Source organism: Parambassis ranga, chromosome 18, assembly GCF_900634625.1.
Source record: "Parambassis ranga chromosome 18, fParRan2.1, whole genome shotgun sequence".
Lineage (NCBI taxonomy): Eukaryota > Metazoa > Chordata > Actinopteri > Ambassidae > Parambassis > Parambassis ranga.
In genome coordinates, this window is record NC_041038.1 from 9,451,517 (window position 1) to 9,469,302 (window position 17,786).

Below are 17,786 nucleotides of genomic sequence, written 5' to 3' on the forward strand. Positions count from 1 at the left end.
GAATCATTTGGGACCGCAGGGAGGGAAGTCTAGTCAATGTTTAACACCTGTGAACTGAATCCTGGCTTTTCTGAAATGGCTCACTGCCCAACTTCCTTTAACTCCATTAGCGAGGATAAATGGCTTCTTAAACTAACAACGCTATCTTCAGAATATTATCAGTAAAAAAAAAAAAGCATTACTGTACTAAATAGCTCTACTGCCTTACTTTGTGTTCTAGGACTTTTGTTCTTGCTAATGCTAAAGTCATGTAAATTGAGTAAATTGAGCTAATTTACAGCTAGTTAGCTCGCATGCTAATCATGTGAGAAGCAAAACACCACTAAAACTGATACCTGGCTAGCATGTCAGCTTCCAAAGCTAACACCAAGATGCAAACAATAAACAAATGATGTAATGAAACAAACAAATGTGACCATTTAAACAACGGGTTACATTAGCTAGCTAGCTGTAATTCAGTTTTATTGTCATTGTGTTAATATTCTGGCAGCATACACATCAACACAGTGTTGACATTCACACTAAGACCTTCGCTCAGTTCCCAGGATAAGGATTTAATATTTAACCCGAGTGAAACATTAGCAGGTCGGGTGAACTCCAACAAAAGGAGCTCTGTCCTCCGATGCTGAAAGGGTTAAAAAGATTGTATTTGTTGTTGTTAGGACAGCTAGAAACAGGTGGCTGGCCTTGAAAAGCAGAACAGAGACAATCCCTGTGGGTTCATTGGTGTGTGTGTGTGTGTGTGTGTGTGTGTGTGTGTGTTTAACCCTTTCAGGTTCCATGTTAAACAGCAGTCAGGTGCTAGGCGGATATTTTCCCTCTCAATATACCGTCCTGTCTCTCCCTCCCGAGACAAGGAAGTGTGCTTGTGTGCCACAATTAAGCTCGACATCATTAGCTCCCAACAAAGCCTTGAGAAAAACAAACATGGTAACCGTGCACACACACACACACACACACACACACACCTTGGGGACTCTTTTACAGGCAGCTGCCTAATGGACCTAATGAAAACAACAACGTGAAGGAATCTGACACAGCAGCTTCTTTATTTGGCTGCACGCGCTCCGTCAACACACAGCAGGTCGCGACACAAATTAGCTCGTTGGAAAATGACTGTTATCTGGAGGTGGGTTTGGGTGACTCATTAATGACCCTTAATGCAGCTTTTAAATAGAAAACGGTTGCGTCGAACCAACATGTTTGTGCGACGCTTATAGAAACACTGAGATGCTAAGATCATAGGCGCATTCTGTGTGATGAAGTCCTTCCTGCTGCTTTTAAAGCTGCACAAACCTGCTCTATATCCCTTATTAACCCTTACTTTTGTGCATTCATTTGTATGGAGCTGCTGTGATTGTGGTTGAACTACCTTTCCCATGTCTATTTGCAGGTAAACCTCACAGCTGTGCTCCATCTGGTGTCATTATTTAAACTCAGCGTTTTGTCAAACATTTGCCAGAATGAGGGTCGACTGACGGCTTGATTTTGCTTTGTTTTTAAGGACACGCATGCCTGCAGGCTTTTACTGTTTGAACTGCTGAACAAACGCTGAATGTCATGTTCCTCACATCACTAAGGCCCCGTTCACACTGGGGAAAGTTGGTTCAAAAAGCAGTTTATTCCTTTGTAGCCCTGTGGAAAATAAACTCGGGGCAAAGCTGTCGTAGTTCGACGGTTGTTTACATACGGCTTTTATACGCGACCCAGACACTGTCCCTGTGAACCGGAAGCATCATGTCGCTAACCGGATTCACTTTCCACCTTTGCATTAAGAGATCCGGATATATCCAGATTCACATTGTTCAGACTCAGAAAAAAAACTATCCGGATATATCCAGATACGGCCCGAATGTCACTTTCTCCAAAATATGTTGTCGTGGGCGTCCACCAAAAAAGGGCGGGACTTCAGAGTTCTAGTAGTGACTTTGACTTTGGTTCCTTTGTACAGTCAATAATTTCAACTTTAAACTCGAGTTTGTTGTTGTAAATGTAAGCTCCGTCTGTTGCGTCTGTCTTTCCGTGCACTCTCACCTTTCTGTGGACGTGTTGAAAGGATCAAAGTAATGTGGTGACGCACACGGAGCGCTCGGCAGCTGAACTGTGCATTGATGAGAAGATGAGTCACAGGTTTGATCAGGCAGATCCTGTTGATTTATGGAAATCTAATTCTCTCATTTCATTAGATAATCACACACACACACAGTTGCAGGTGTAAGGACGTACAGTCAGAACTGCATAGATCCATCTATGCTCAACTGATGTGAATGAGTTACTTGTTAAGTGGTTGTGGTTTGTGCACAGCTTGTGACTTTGCCGCCCTGAGAGCTGCTGACTAAACCACAAGTTCTCCACAAGTTGTGTGTCCATCATGGGGGTGGGAGAAATAAACATAAAAACACAACGGCTCCTTTAGAAAGACACACAGACACGGACTTGTTCACTCGCTCCGAGACATGACACACACACACACACACACATTGAGGCCTGTAGTCCATCCCACCGTGTGACAGCTTGACGAACCTGACACCGCCTCTGGTTTCATGTGGTTGTGTTTGTGATGTTGCAAACACTCAACAGTACACGTGAAGGAAGGGAGACGCTACAGATAAACAAAGCTAAAAAGACATAAAAGTTGTGACACCGAAAAGAATAAGAAAAGGCTTAAAAGGAGCACACTGTAATTGAGAGGAGAGTAATTACCAGCGAAGAGAGATGAAGATAGAAGAGGGTGGGTGAGATGAATAGATACGTGTCCAAAGAAAAGGGCTATTTTAGTATCATCAGGGATCTGTTCCACCGAGACACACACACACACTCGCAGCCTCTTCCTCCAAGAGCCTGTCAGCTGTTCTGGAAGTTTCCAAGGTGTGTTTGTGTGTGTGTCTGCTGTGTGTTGTGGATCAGGCAACAAAAAAAAATAATAAAACCCAGAGGTGTTCATTAGCTGAGACCCCAGGGGTTAGGGGCAGTGACGCAGCCCGCTGAGGCTCTAACTGCTGCAGTGGCGTGGTTTAAAACACCAAAGTCCCACAGTGATCGCACTTATTTATGAAGAGGGGAGCGTAAACAAACAGCATCGCAGAAAACACGGTTGTGGTGCTGTCATATCATCATAGTAGAGATAAATCAAGATTAGCATTTGGCTAACTGCTAATTGACTCTGCTAGCATAGCAACGCTGCCAACTGAGGGCAAAGGGGTCAACACATTTTTAGTTAAAATGTCTCTTGTGGTTTAGCTTTTGTAGCCTGCAGAGTAGAATAAATCATTGCTCGCACATTTTTAAAGTTTTCTTTATTTTTACATTACAGGTAGCATAAGTAGAAATGATTTGGCAGGCAAACAATGACTGCAAAGAGATCGAGAAAACAGCTTATTTAGCATTAAAGTGAATTCACCGTCTAGCCTCGAGTTAGTTCATTTTTAGGCACATGAGCTGAACTAATGTCACCGGCCGGACAAGAAGCAACAAAGCGACGAAGCGATGGCCTCTCTGTGGCTTCAGTCAGCACTGATTCACACAGTAATAAAAATCGACAGTGTACATGTGTCTGATGTAGCTATTAGTGTAATTCTTAGATAATAAAATTAACTGGATTGGCTGTGTGCTCTCCAAAATCAACAAAAACATGAGTGAAGATTTCATAAATAACAAAACAATAACAGGAGTAGTGTATAAAAATGTGATGTGCTGACCTTTATATCACAGGAAGCTGTTGCGAGTTAACCGACTGCTGCTAACAGTTAGCGGCGCTACGCTCTGACAGTGGTTTGTTATGACTTCACAGGCAGTACGGACGTGGCGAAGCGAAGAGTGAGCCCACACAGACTGTGGAGTGTTAACCATCCTGTATGACACGCCGCAGGCGAGCTTCAGTCTGACGTCTCTTCAGCTGCGGCTTCATGCAGCGATGGAAATGTAGCCTCCTTCAAAAATAAGAGTTCAAAAAATATTTTTTTTTTTGTAAACAAAGTTTTCCTTCATTCCCAAATAAAAACAGTGTTGTGGCTTCATGGCAGTTTAAGGCGCTCTTTAGAGTTTTTATGTATCTATGGAGACACAGAAACGTCTTGTCATTCACAGTCCTCTCCGGCTGTGGCGGCCTCCAAGGCAGCGAGAGCCTCTGCCACCATGGAGTCTGTGACGCTCTGCACCTCCTCCTCCTCGTCCTCGTCCTCGCTCTTCGCCACACAGATCCCGCTCTCCATGGTGGAAACGTCCGGAGTCTTTGGCAGTGTGAGCTCGTCCCTTGTGTCAGCTGAGGACAAGCTAGTGGTGCTGGTGTGGATGTCCACCGACAGGACGCTACCCTCGTCCCCCGTGTCGCACGGGTAGTCCGGCGTCCCCCCCACGCCCTCGTCTATGTCGTCCGCTGGCAGGCTTTTGCTGCCGCTCTCGCACCCTGTGGAGGAGCTGTCCCACCTCTGTCCCCGGTCGCCGTAGCTCCTCCGGCTGTCGTACTCCTGTATGTTCGGGTAAACGGGCACCTGGCTCGGCCCTCTTTCCACCCATCGCGGCCCCACCACCTCAGGCTGGATTATGTACAGCCCCCCTTCTGCGAGCGGCGCGCTCCCTTGCTGGTGCAACTCTTTGGTGGTAGACGGCGCGGCGTGCAGCCTGTGGTTGACGTGGTTGTTGTCGACTTCTAGTTTTAGCGTGCTGTCATTGGACCTGCTGTAGCCTAGGTTGTGGAAGCCCTCCTTCTGCTTGTTGTGACTGCTGAGCGGGTTGCTGCCGGGGACCCCGCCTGGGTGGAGGTGGGGTTGATACAGGGAGCTGCCTGAGTCCGTCTTCCTCCCCTCCACCGCCACAGAGGGGTCATAGATGTAGCTGTGAAAGAAACAAGTCATTAATCTTAAATAAATGCTGGTATTCAAATGATGAGCAGGTAGTGGTCAGCACAAGCAAATGAAGGCCGAGAGAGAGAGAGAGAGAGAGAGACTCGTGCTGTGTTTCTTCCAATACACCTCTCTATTGTATTTCTACAGAAGCTACAACAACACGCTGACAGCAACAAGGATGTTTGACTGTGCAGCCTCTCTAAATGCCACTGTGATGCTTAAAAGTGTGCGAGTACTTTGTGTTTACACGGGGAGCGTGCTCCGCTCATGTGAACGTCAGATATATTATTTAGACGGCTGTAAGAAGGCAACAAGCACGAGCTGACAACAAGACAGAGACATGTAGGTCAAAGATGGAGACGGAATATTTACGTTGTTTGAGCGTTAGCAAAGATGATAGATGGTTTTTAGGTTTGTATGTTTGGTAACAAACTAGCCTAGCAGGGCTAAAGTCAGTGTCAGTGTATGATGCTAACTGTTAGCCCCTTGCTGGCTGTAATAAGACTGATATGTTCTTACAAGGACATAAGTACAAAATCACCGCCTCGCTGTCTTGTCTCGCACCCGGATGGGTATTTGAGGTGTTGGCGGGGGGGGGGGGGCTTTATTTTTGTGGAAGGTGTAACAGGCTGTCAGACGTCTCCCGCTGTGAGCGCCTCATGTTTTTCACGCCCATCTTTCCTTCCTTTCATTTGTTTTCTCCTCCACCTCTGCAGCCTGGCGTCCCCAGCAGTGCTCCCTCCCTCGCTCCATCTTGCACCTCTCCAGGTGCTCCCCCTAAAAAAAATTTTAAAAAAAACCTCCTCTATTTGCGTCTCCTTCAGAGTCTCAGTAATGCAGCTTGTCTTCCGTCCCTCTGTACTTGACTTCTCCTTGATTTTTATCACTTCCCCCGGGCGTTTTCCGTCTGCCGCCTCCTCCCCTAGTATTCATGAACTTAACAAGAACGCAAGTCCTGAGAATTAAGAGTGTATTGATTGAACAGTTTTCTTTTCTCGCCTCCAGACACACAAAAAGTCTCCAGCCCACACAGTTACACACACACAACACACAACTCCGGCACCTCTCTATCACCCTGCATCCTCTCCTTCTGTCTCCCTTCACAGTGGAAGGCTGAGAAAATGAATGTTTTCCCGTTTCTCTGGCTCCTGGGCAGCACTGCTGCTGTGTCCCGGCTGCCAAGGTGAAATCTGAGGCACACTTTCTCTCGGAGAAAAGTGAGAGACACACGAGGTGTTTTACCAGAAAAGACAATAATTCATAAAGCAGCGGGACCGACGCTTTTGGGGAGAGGATGAGGATGAAACTGTATTTTCATCAGCGACAGGAGGCCACTCGCTCCATCGCCAAGCTGTTTTCAAAAAGCCACATAAACAACTTGTTGCTCCAATGTTTTTGACATAAGAGTTTTACTGCAGTGCGGTTTGTGTTTATGTGGTAAACGCAAATCTGGAGAAGGTAAACCAAACACAGTGACCATATAGAGCAGCAGCAGCAGCAGCTTAGATTTTAATGGCAAAAGACTATTTTTGCATAAAACTCAAATCTAGGGAGTTCATTCTTTAAACGTGCTGAAGGGATTCCCCTTCTGAGGAAATCTGTTTATATTCATTAAAGGGACACATCGCGACCATTTTGGCACTGGATCTGTCTCTCGCTACACCTAGTGTAATAAGTTCCCCGCAGGATCTGTCGGGAGTGTGTGTGTGTGTGTGATTCTGAGCCCATGCGGTTGTGACCCAGTAACCTAAAGGCCCACCCTGCGAGAACCTCAAACCGCCGCTAATCCCAGAAATGTGACACTCCAGACAATTAGGGAGGTATGTGTACGTGTCACAAGCATTCACACGTGTGTGCCTCTGACATGGGAAGAAGAAAACACACACACACACACACACACACAGAGTGCGATGGGGGGATTGTGATCCTGGTATGTGAATCACAGCGTGCCCTTTTCTTTAATCCGCAATCAAAATCTCGCTTCCCCGTCTCCTCATCGAGCTCGAGTCCCTGACAGCGATGCCTCTTAGGCCTTTAATGGCTCGACAGTCCAGCTAAGAAATACAGTAACCAAGGGTGATGGCTATTGGCATATTGACTCAGAGTCTGTTCTGAGAGTCCACGTGAGGCTCACAGTGCAGACATATTATAAATGGGCCTCTTACTATCTGCATGAAGTAAGACAAGAAATCATTATGTTGGCTGAGGAGACGTTTGAATTAGCACAGAGCAGCTGCAGATAAGGAAATCAACACAGAGAGGCTGTTAATAAAGACACAATGCCCAGACGTAATGTAAACAAACACTGTAACACACTCAAGATTCAAACAGGCAGAACAAGAACAGACGATCTGAAACGGCTGTCGTTACTAAAGCCAGCAGGGGGCGACTCCTCTGACTATATATAACTTTGAGGGAGTGTTTTTGTTATAGCTGTCTTCAGAACCAGAAAAGTGAGTATTAGTGTTGTGACAATATACAAAGGGGAAAATTGGCATTTATCAAACAAACAACAAACAAACAAACAGGGGGAATGGACACACTTCTCACCTTTTTATCATCCGGCAGCATCTGCAACCCATTTGGCCGTCTGTGTGGAGGAGCTGTGGAGGGACAAAAACACAAACTAATTAAACTTTAATCACACAAAAATAACCTTTTCCACACACAATATCCACAGACACAAAACATTCACTTTTTTTTTTTTTAAGAACGCTTCGCTCTTGCTCATCCAGGAGTCCACAGACCGCTATCGATCGGATAGTTCAGCACCTCTGACATGTGAACGGTTTTTAAATGAGCACTTTTTCTGCACTTCTTCTGAAGATTTCACCTCATCAGTCAAGTTTTTTTGCTTTTGCCCTTGGTCCCAACGGTGTTTGGACATAAGGATGAAAACTCTGTCTGCCTGTAGCGCCGATAAAGATGTTATTGCCATCCATCACTGCGGTGTGTACGAGTGTGTGTGTGTGTGTGTGTGTGCATCTATCTATGTGCAGGATGACCTTTTCTCCCCTGGTGGTGTGCTTCTCTAGGCTTTGGCATTTCATTGCCTGGGTAAATAATTAATCAGTGAGTCTTGAATGGGTTCGTCTGAAAGCAGAGGAGAAAGACGGATCGACAGAGGTAGAGGGCACTGTGTCTCTTTTGTGGAATAAAAGGAAGGATGTGTGCCCACCAGACAAAACAGAACCTTAACTCTCTGACCTACACTGCTTTATTGTAACTCCAGCTGAATCTTTGATCTGAAGGGGATACGCTTTAAAAAATTCCAATATGTGGACAGATGATAAACTACAGTCCTGACAGAGTAGTGTAGTCCTGCTCATTACTGAAAGGCAAAAAAACGTGAGGTCCAGGTCTCCATTGTTTTCTGTTCATACCACTAAACATCTGGACCAAGTCTAAAGACCTTTGACGATGCAGAGGCATCAAAATCATACAACAACACATACAACTGTGTCCTCTGGGTATGAAAAAGTCAGTCATCCCACCACCCCGATGAAACATCAGGCACATTAATAACAGACTACAAAACAAAGGCTCTTGCTGTGATTCTGTAGCTTTAAACACTTGTTTGGTTTATGAGGAGGCAACGGTTGGTAGCCGGGGGGTGTTGAGTGGAGGGGCTTGATCCAGTTCTGATACTGTAATAGCAGTTTAAATGTGTTGTGTGTCTCTGAGGCAACCCTGTATTCAAACCCTACTTTCGGGACCAACATAGTAATAGTAACAAAAGTGCTCCTTTGCACTGGAGCCAGTGCAACAGAGCAGCAGCCCTGTGATGTGTTTTTGAGCAATGGAGCTCTGTTGTGCTGTGGGATCAATTTATTGTTGACCATTAGAAAAATACAGCCTCATACCTGTTAAAGCCCTCTGATGATTTATAGAACGTGAGAATGAGGCACAGCTCTGGCCATTTGTATCTGTGACTGCTGTTTTCAAACTGCTGTTAAGACCAGGCTGGTGTGATGTAAGAGGTTTTAGTTGCCATAGGACTCCATACATCTTTGTGCAGAGTCCTGGAGGGAATAAGCAAAGAGGTCCAGGTGGGCTCTGCTTGGAGGATTTTGTTTTGAAAAATGCATGTGGGTCCTGTTCCTCATGTTAGCATCGATTAAAAAAGATCAAAGAGGTTCTGGCCATTTGTATCATAGTACAAACAAGGCCATCAGTTTAGCTCTGTGAACACGGCCATCAATGCTGGAATTTGTGGAAAAAGCAGCAAAGCATGACTTAGCTCTCCCAAGACGGCTAATTATCCTCCTACAGGTCTGCTGCTGTGCAGAGACATAAAAAGAGTCCAGAGCCAGAGGTGGGCGTCGTCACTGAGGATGCAGGGAAAAAAAATCAGCATGTACACACACACACATGCACAGAGCAATAATCTCAGTGCAGCATCCTCTTGTTTCTGAGTGCTCTCCATTCTCTTCACAGAAATACCCTCATGTGATTGGGCTCGGCTGTAATCTGGCCGAGACCAATCCTCACAACACGTCCGTCTACATTTTCACAGGGACCTCCTGACACTTTCACAGATACTTATGGAAAAGCCAAGTGGGTGCACCATGCCAAGTGCACTTCAAGCAGAGAGGGACCCACCGGTTGAAATAGAGGACCCTGTTTCACACACCGTTGCTCTGGTGAGCACCCACCCAAGCTGAAGTGTCCCTTATCTTCCATGGGGGGAGGTAATATCCCAGCAGAATTCAGGAACTATCGCATTAATGGAGCGTTGTATTAGTCCTGGATGAGAGCTGGAGTCACAGTGAGACGACTTTTACAATTACGAGTCACGTTCAAGCAGGTCAATAATCGTCTGAAAAGCTTTCAGTCCTCAGATCACTGCTGCTGCTGCTGCACACTCCTCTCTCCTCCTTGTTTCCTTTGTTGTGCACTGGCATGTCTTTCCTTTTATATTCCATATTTCAACGATATGTATGTGTCTGTGGCAGTGTCTGTGTCAGTTCTGTGTTTTAATGTGCTTGGATTTGTTGGGGAGCATCCTCAAACTCAGAGCCAAACACAGTTCTATGTGTTTTAATAAATGCACGACTGACTTAATTGAATCAATTTAGTTTTCTTCTCTCTACACGGACTATAAAGTGCTGTGGTGGGTGTGGCGGACTGTGTGTCTTAATATAATTTTTCAGTACTGTTTGCAGCCTGTCATGCGTCTTGCTTACTATAGTTGTTTGCGCACACACTAAGGAGTTTGAGCTAACTGGGTAGCATTACACTGACAGAAATCAAGTCCTTGCCTACTTCATTTGAGGACTTAGAAGCAAACAAAGATCACAGCATTACACTGCTACTAAGAAATGATATGTGAGTACATCAAAGAGAACATGGCCTAAAGTGGCCTTCAGTGCCCTGAAGTCTGTCTCATGACTTTTCCCTCTCATGTGTCAAATCATGGGAGTTTATCGAGAGCTGGAAAACAAGTTGGTGTTCGATACAACTAGATATACAATGGCTGCAATGCATCACCTGACATTTTCAGTCTCTGATATAATTCTGTAAACATTGCTTTTTCCATAATTACATGCATTTTTATCAATTTGAAAATTGACTGTATTGTTATTCGGAGGCCACACAATCATTTCTAACATCTAACGTGCACAGAGGACACAGACAGGCTAATTAATGGCTGGCTGACTGAATCGGAAAAAGCTGGTTTGGCTTGGAATGGAGTAAGGTTGCAAATTTGCAAGGCAAAAAACTGTCTGTGGGTCGTTTGAGTGCTGACAATGTGATTGTAGTGTTACCTCGGGCTAACTATTCTGCTGCTGGTCAGCAGGAAAAAGACTGGCAGTCAGAACTAGTCCCGCTGGCGATAAAATGACGCACGGCCATCTTAGGCCAAGAAGCTAACAATGCTCCTCCAAGCAGGAGGAGTCGATGAGTAACCAGCTGATTACGTCAGAGTTCTGATAACTAGGTGACATTAGTGTTAAAAGTCAAAGACAACTCCCAAGAAGTGAAGTCAAACACGACTAACAAGGAACGTTGATGTATGCTCCTGGCTCCAGTGTGTCTACTTGCAGCTGTCATCTTGTCGTGTTGTATTTGCAGAGTAAATAGTCATAGATACACAGGGAGACGTGGAAAAACGAGACAACCTCAAGATTAATTATGTCCGTAAAAGTAAAGAAAAGTTTCTTTTTTATTTCTTTTTATTCTGGTGGAGACCAAAAAGGCTCTAAAATATGAAATTTCTCTAGATCTACATGTTGAATAAATGCTAATATTGCTGTTATGTTAATGTATGTAAGCTACTATCTCTTTAACAATCATTTAAAAAGAAATACTTCTGCAGCATTTATATATTTTGCATGAGTGCATGCATTATAGCTTAAGTATGTGGTATTTTATTTAAGTAAAAAGCAAAATAATGATTTTTTTCTGCTTTTATATGAGTAACAAAAATTCCTGAAGTTAATAAAGGGTGGAAAAGTCAAAAGCGAGATGATGATGAGCAGTTTCTGTCAGACTCTGAAGCCCACCCACAGGCTTTATAGTAACCAACAGCAGCCGACTGGGACTCACATCAGAACAGCCAAATGACCAATCATGTTGTTTCCCTGGAGGCTTTCCGAACTCATAATGAGATCAAGGATTCAATCTGTGCATCGAATGGCTATCATTCATTCAGATACTGGGCATTGTTGGCTGGCAATAATAGAGCTTTATCTGCTCCCTCTGCCATTCAATATATTATATATTGCTCCTGTTTTTTTATGATAGGGAAGATTGTAGGATGATTACTGAAGGGGAGAGATATTTCACTGCTGGCAGCTTGGCCCAGCTCCCATTTTTCCACTTTCTGAGTTTTCTCCAGAGGAAATTGAAACATTTCATCTCGGAGAAACAGGTGCAATAAAAGTGAGATTGCTGTAGAGTGTCCCCCTAAATGTGGAATGGATTGAAATCCAGGGGATACCTGCAGAACGGGCAAACAGGGTCATTCCTGAGCAATTGCTGTGGTTGGAAAATTTCATCCGGAAAGATGAGACTTCAAATAATTCTCCTTCTAGAGAGAGTCCAGCTTTTACCTGTTACAGGTTTTGTTTATTGTGTGTGGAGTGGTGATTGTTGTGGTTATTTCATTATGAGTATGGAAGACACAATGAGAGACTATTCATTAAAATGATGGCAGCAGTAACAACCCGTATTTTAGTATCACGCCATAAAGTTTGAGATAAATCTCTGCATGATTGAAGAATTCTGAACGTGGTTTGGTCGCATCAAAAGCTTTTTCAAACCTCAATCACGTACTTGTTAAATGTCCAATGTTTAAAGTTCTAAATAAATAATGACAATCTGTTGCTATGGTTAACATTTTGTTGTACAAGGCAATTACTCAACAAAATTACAAAGTATTACTTCTGGGGAAATATGAGAACATGTGAATGCTACACACAGTTATTAGCTGTGCTAACATAGTTGCACAGGGGTTTTCTAATCATCAATTTGCCTTTTAACGTGATTAGCTAACACAATGTACCATTAGAACACAAGTGATGGCTGCTAGAAATAGGCCTCTGTACAACTATGTAGAAGGTGTGTTAAAAAACAGCTGTTTTCAGCTAGAATAGTCATTTAGCACATCTACACGTGTGTCTGATTACTTGAACCCTTTCACTACTATAATTAGAACAGTTCGCCTTCTTTTTTTAATGATTCTGTCAGAAAATGTTCTTTGTATGAATTATTTTACCTGTTTTTTCTTGACAGATGAAATATAACTTTCAAAAGCTGCCACGTATTTGCTATTATTTTTTTTTTATTTGAATTTTCATCAAATTTCTCTTTATGAACAACTATAAATGTGCAGCAACAAGACTAGACAAGACAACAAGAGATTACAAAAATTACACTCAAACTGTTTTACATTGACTCTCCTACGCTCCACAGAACTCCCGCCCCTGGCACACATGCAATGTGGTCATTACCGTAATGAATGTAATAGCGATCAGAAGAGCCGTTTCTCAGCTTTCGCAGAAGATTTTTTCAATAGTGCGAACATAACCAGAGCTACGGTAGTCATTTCTAAGTGACCCCAAACTTTTGAAAGCTACTTACCGTAAAACTTCAAATAACAGCCGAGTGCCGAACTGATGCTGTCCCGTTTACAGGCCCGGTCCGATTATGGATTTGGACATAAAAGGCCGGCCTCAATTATAAGCCGGGTTTGATTTTCTTATAAGGTAAGGGGCCTGGCCCAAATAGCTGCCTGTCCCAGATATAAGCAGGGACAATTTTGGGATTTAGCCAAATAAAGGCCCAGGCTATTATTTGATGTTTTACGGTATACCTATGTCTTAGTACTAATGAACAGCTAGCCGTTTAAACCATCTATAGTATTTGTGTTTGTACTGTCCACTCCTAAATAGAAAGATTTTCTACCCTCTAACACCACTTCAAAAACTCCACCTCCTGAAGCTAGTCTTCCCTCAGTCTTGTGTATCTGATACCACTTGTTTTTGTTGTGCCCTTGCAAGACTGAAATCCATCCACGGCCTTTTTCTGTATACCTGTGGGTTTGAGTTGCTGCTCTAAACATTACACATGCCAGCAGTATACAACAAAATACAGGCAGGTGAGGTTTGGAGACACGAAAACAGAAAGCTTAGATAACAGAAGAGGTCTGCTTACAGATCACTGAGGACCCTGGTTTTTTCACTGCGGCAGTAATTGAGTAAACACTGGTGGAGCTGTTGCCTGAAGGTGTAGATGTGAATATTTCTAACAAGGATCCCAACAAAGCAGCTGTGTCTCCACAGCTCTGTCACCTGATGGATAAATCTGGCTTATGTAAGCTGTGTGTGTGTGTCATATTATTAAGTATATATCCTGACACCTACTAAGGCTAGACAAAGTGTGTGTGTGTAAGGGGACAGTGAGAAGGGAGATCATGTTCAAGTGGGTGTGGTGATGGAAAAGTGGGCTAACTGGTCTGACATCCAGCTCAGCGTCTGTTGTTTTTATTTTTTTTATCTTTTTTTCTCTGTCTACAGTGGATTTCGTCACATTGTGAAGTCTGCCCCAAATTTTAGTGTTTTACAACTACTTAGTTTGTTTTACTTCCATTTTTCAGCTCCTCGAATGTGAGAAATTTGCAATTTTTCTACTTGTTAATTAACATAAATTCAATTTCAGACCAAAAAAAAACTATTTGAGGATGTAATCTTGTGCTCGGGGAAACCAGCGAGGGTGTTTTTACTAATAAGAACAAAGTGTATTAATCCCAGAGGAGGAGTATAAATATAAAAAATGTAAAATCAGTACACCGTGATTATATACTGTCTATTCTAAACTTGTCTGACTTTAAATTTGGACAAAACCCTGTTATGCCCTCTGTTTTGCATCACGTTTAACACCCACCTGTCATTCAAAGTCCTTTATTATGTGTATATAAACGTGACTTACACCATGCTGTAGAGTTGGACATTAAAACATGGAAGTCTATGGGGACTGACTTGCTTTAAGAGCTTGGCTGAATGCGTTTTTTTTTTAGATGTACTAAGGCCTCTGAGTGCTGTCAAAACTGTCCCTGAATGCATCTTTTGCTGTCACAGATGGAGCTCTGAGGCTGCTCCCCTGCTGTCGTGCTGCTTTCACTGTCAGAACCACCGACATGAGCAGCCATTTTTGTTGTTGCACAGTTTCTTGTCCCCAAACACGAAAGCGCGAGGTCTCAGCGGAGACTGGAGAGAGGAGAGTGTTGCTGCCTGACTGTCATAAGATGGACTGGTAGTGACAACTGTGACTGCGGTGTCATCTCCGGGTTGGCAGGTGTGTGAAAGTGAGATAAAAATGGCCGTTTTAACGCCTCGACTTTTCAGGCCACAGAGGAACATATACAAGAAACATGTGGCATTTTTATGTAAGCCTAGCTACGAAAAATGACCTCTCTGTGACCTGACTGTAAACATATTTTAATGCAATGATCGGTATCATATCTAAAGGCTTTAAATCAGTGATCGCCACCAGCTCTTAAAGGCCTCACTGTGCCTCCACACAACCTTTAAACACTCCACTTTAAAGAATCAAAAATCATCCAGAGGACAAATAATACTAATAGTTCAGTATATGTGATCTACCTTTACTCTTAATTGAAACCTTATCTATAACCAGTTTTATCAAGCTGTTCCATATCAAACTCTCCAAAAGTAATAATGACAACAAAGCAATTATTGACAGACCTTTCTTGTCGTCACCAGCGACCGGTGTGACCCTCCGCGTTCCTCTGCTGAGAGAGAACTGCAGCGTTCGATAAGCTGGTCAATTTAGGCTTCTTATCAGCTCCGAAGCTTTTAAAATCCAGCTGAAATGTCAATACACCATTTTAAAAGTCTGGTGTAGTGACAAGGGAAATAATGACGCTGTCGGGCTTCACACTGCTTTTCATAACTTGCACATACAGAAGATGAGATAACCTTCCCACACCTGATAATGCTTCCCATCAAAAGAGCTCCGGCTAGTCAGCTACATGACGTCACTGTGTGACTTTCTGCGCTCGAAGAGCCCAGAAAAACTGTTCAATACGTCTCTCCTCCAAAGTGCAGACTTTTGATTGGAGTGTCTGACACCTGCTGACCTTGTGGTGGCTGATTTGAATGAACCAGGTGTGATTAGGTATCCATGGTGAGTTGTCACAACAACCATTTTATGCTGAAGTCATCCCTCGTCAGCAGACGCACAATGAAATGAAATATTATCAATCATTCAGTCATCTTATAAAATATTTAAACACCTCATCTGAGTTCAGATAGCATGAAGTGTGTTTCTGTGTGTAATATGATGTGTCCAAACACCCCCCTCCTACATGGCCTTGAGCAGCAGTCTGATAAAAAACAAGTCCCGTCTCCTCTCTATTACCCAGCAGCCCACACTCATCAATAGCTCTGCCCTCGCCTCTCTCTCTCTCTCTCCCTCTCACACTGCAAACAGACCTGCTGCTGTTTTCTTCCTGTGGATCCTCCTGACCCACGAGCCCTGAATTGTATTTTAGCGAGTAAACAAGCCAACACTAGTGCCGGGATTGAGCGCAGCTTTAAATGATGCAGAGCTGGTGATGCAGAGATGAATAAAAATAGGTGGAAAATACATTTGCTGGCATCTTCACGGATCGTATTATTACGAGAATTTAGAATTCACATTAAAAGAAGCAGACGTATTATGATAATACGGTTCTCTTACTCACATTATATGACGCTAATGCACAGAAACAGAACGCGGTAACTAGCTAGGTACATTAAATCGTTTCAGCTTTAGTAAATTCAGATTTCAGTGTAATAGTTTTTATTTACACACTTATATGTAAGGTGGCATTTTTACATCTGAAAAGCTGAAGCTGGTATTTTTCCTTAACAAAGGATGAATTGGTGTTTTTAACTATTGTTGACCTTGACAATTCTGACAATAAATTGTCCCTTAATTATCCCTTAATGTCCGTTAGTTAATCTAACTTTTGCTTTTTTACTTTTGAATTGGATTTTAATTATTTCTTCTCTTTGGAGCCACACACAGGGTTTAAAACATGTATGTGTCACTTTACTCCAACACTCCTGCTGTGTTCTACCTAAATTTTACATACAGTGGTAACTGGTTACACAACAACACATCCCACTGTACTATTAAAAGACTTACACTATCTATACAATCAATGTTCTCAGCCATAAAGCAAACACAAGCACAGAGCTTTGTTCCCATGTTTACATCCTGCTTCAGGTGAAGTCCTCCAGCAGCAGCCGTTTAGCAAACTAAACCTCGGGCAAATAGTATTTGCATACACTTATAATGACTTGTTTTGTCTAATAAGCTGCCGATGGGTAGAGCCTCCCTCACTAAATGCGAGAAAAATGGATTTTAGTAAACCACAGACTGGTTTGGAGTGTAAATCACCTGAGCTACAAAAAAAAAAGAATCATGCTTTCAACATCATGTATTACAGGGCTGTGTGTGACGAACCACACATATAACAGGTTTGTCCCAGGACCTGAGGGTTCAGCCAGGCTTCATGTTAGATGTGCAAACACAGCCCAAGGCCGTGTATGTGAGCCCGCTCCACCTCCACCTCCACCTCCACCTCAAAGACAGCAAACGTCCCCAATAATGATAACTCCACTCACTCATTAACTTCACCTGTGGGTTCAGTGTCTTATGGACATTTTTTAGTTTGGTGTAAAAACACTTAAAACAGCCGAATGTGCGGTAATTGTGAATCAATATCTAATTATAAACAAGATTTCTACTTTATAGTTTAAGTGAATGCAGATTATGATGTTATTATTACGCAAAATATACATTTTGTGTTGAAGTTGAGTGTTTTTGTGCACAGTGAAACTAGCTTAAATTTAAGCTAGGCTACTCAAAATATTAGCTTACCGTTATTAGCCTGGTTTTATCTTACATTTAATGTATTTGTTTCACATTAACATGCTAATGTTGATGTTTTGTAACATTTCTTTTGTGTAGTGAAACGGACAGTCGCCATATGGCAGACACTACCCACCTGTTACTGTTAACTACACCTTAACTACACCTTAACTTCACTTTGAGGGGAGTTTTTCATGAGATGAGACACTTTAACATTTAAAAGTATCAATAATAGTAATATTCATCAATATTAAATATTGTTTCAGCCTACCTGTCGCGCTAGGTGAAGGTGTGGCTCTTTAGCCGCAGGTATCAAAAATACACGGATGTCATTTAACCTTGTGTCTCTTCCGGTCCTCTCACTGAGCGAAAAATAGAAATACAGGTGAAAAAAGTAGTGGTGGACATGTTGAGCTACAAGTGTCGTCCTGTCCTCTGGTTCGAGTTGTCGCGGTGAAGAATGAGAAGAGTGTCCCCCCCTCGGTGAGTCCACGGTCCCATGTCTTCTGTGTGAACGGCAGCCTGCTGATGGGTAGTTAGTTAAACTAAACTGCGGAG

General features: G+C 43.1%; 1 protein-coding gene across 1 annotated transcript; it reads right to left on the reverse strand.

Moving 5' to 3' along the window:
- Positions 1 to 3,277: 3,277 nt before the first annotated feature.
- LOC114450849 (uncharacterized protein C4orf19 homolog) lies at positions 3,278 to 17,786 on the reverse strand. Its single transcript, XM_028429264.1, has 3 exons — positions 17,500 to 17,786; positions 7,395 to 7,447; positions 3,278 to 4,833 (listed from the first exon to the last, which is right to left on the reverse strand). The coding sequence occupies exons 2-3, from the start codon at positions 7,424 to 7,426 to the stop codon at positions 4,077 to 4,079; spliced, it is 789 nt and encodes a 262-aa protein (XP_028285065.1). The 5' UTR covers positions 7,427 to 7,447; positions 17,500 to 17,786; the 3' UTR covers positions 3,278 to 4,076.

Bases quoted from the DNA above. Each gene is read 5' to 3' on its own strand.
- LOC114450849 (XM_028429264.1), bottom strand. From the start codon at position 7,426: ATGGGTTGCAGATGCTGCCGGATGATAAAAAG. The intron at 4,834-7,394 runs GTGAGAAGTGTG...TTTCTTTCACAG, and splicing joins TGCTGCCGGATGATAAAAAG to CTACATCTATGACCCCTCTG.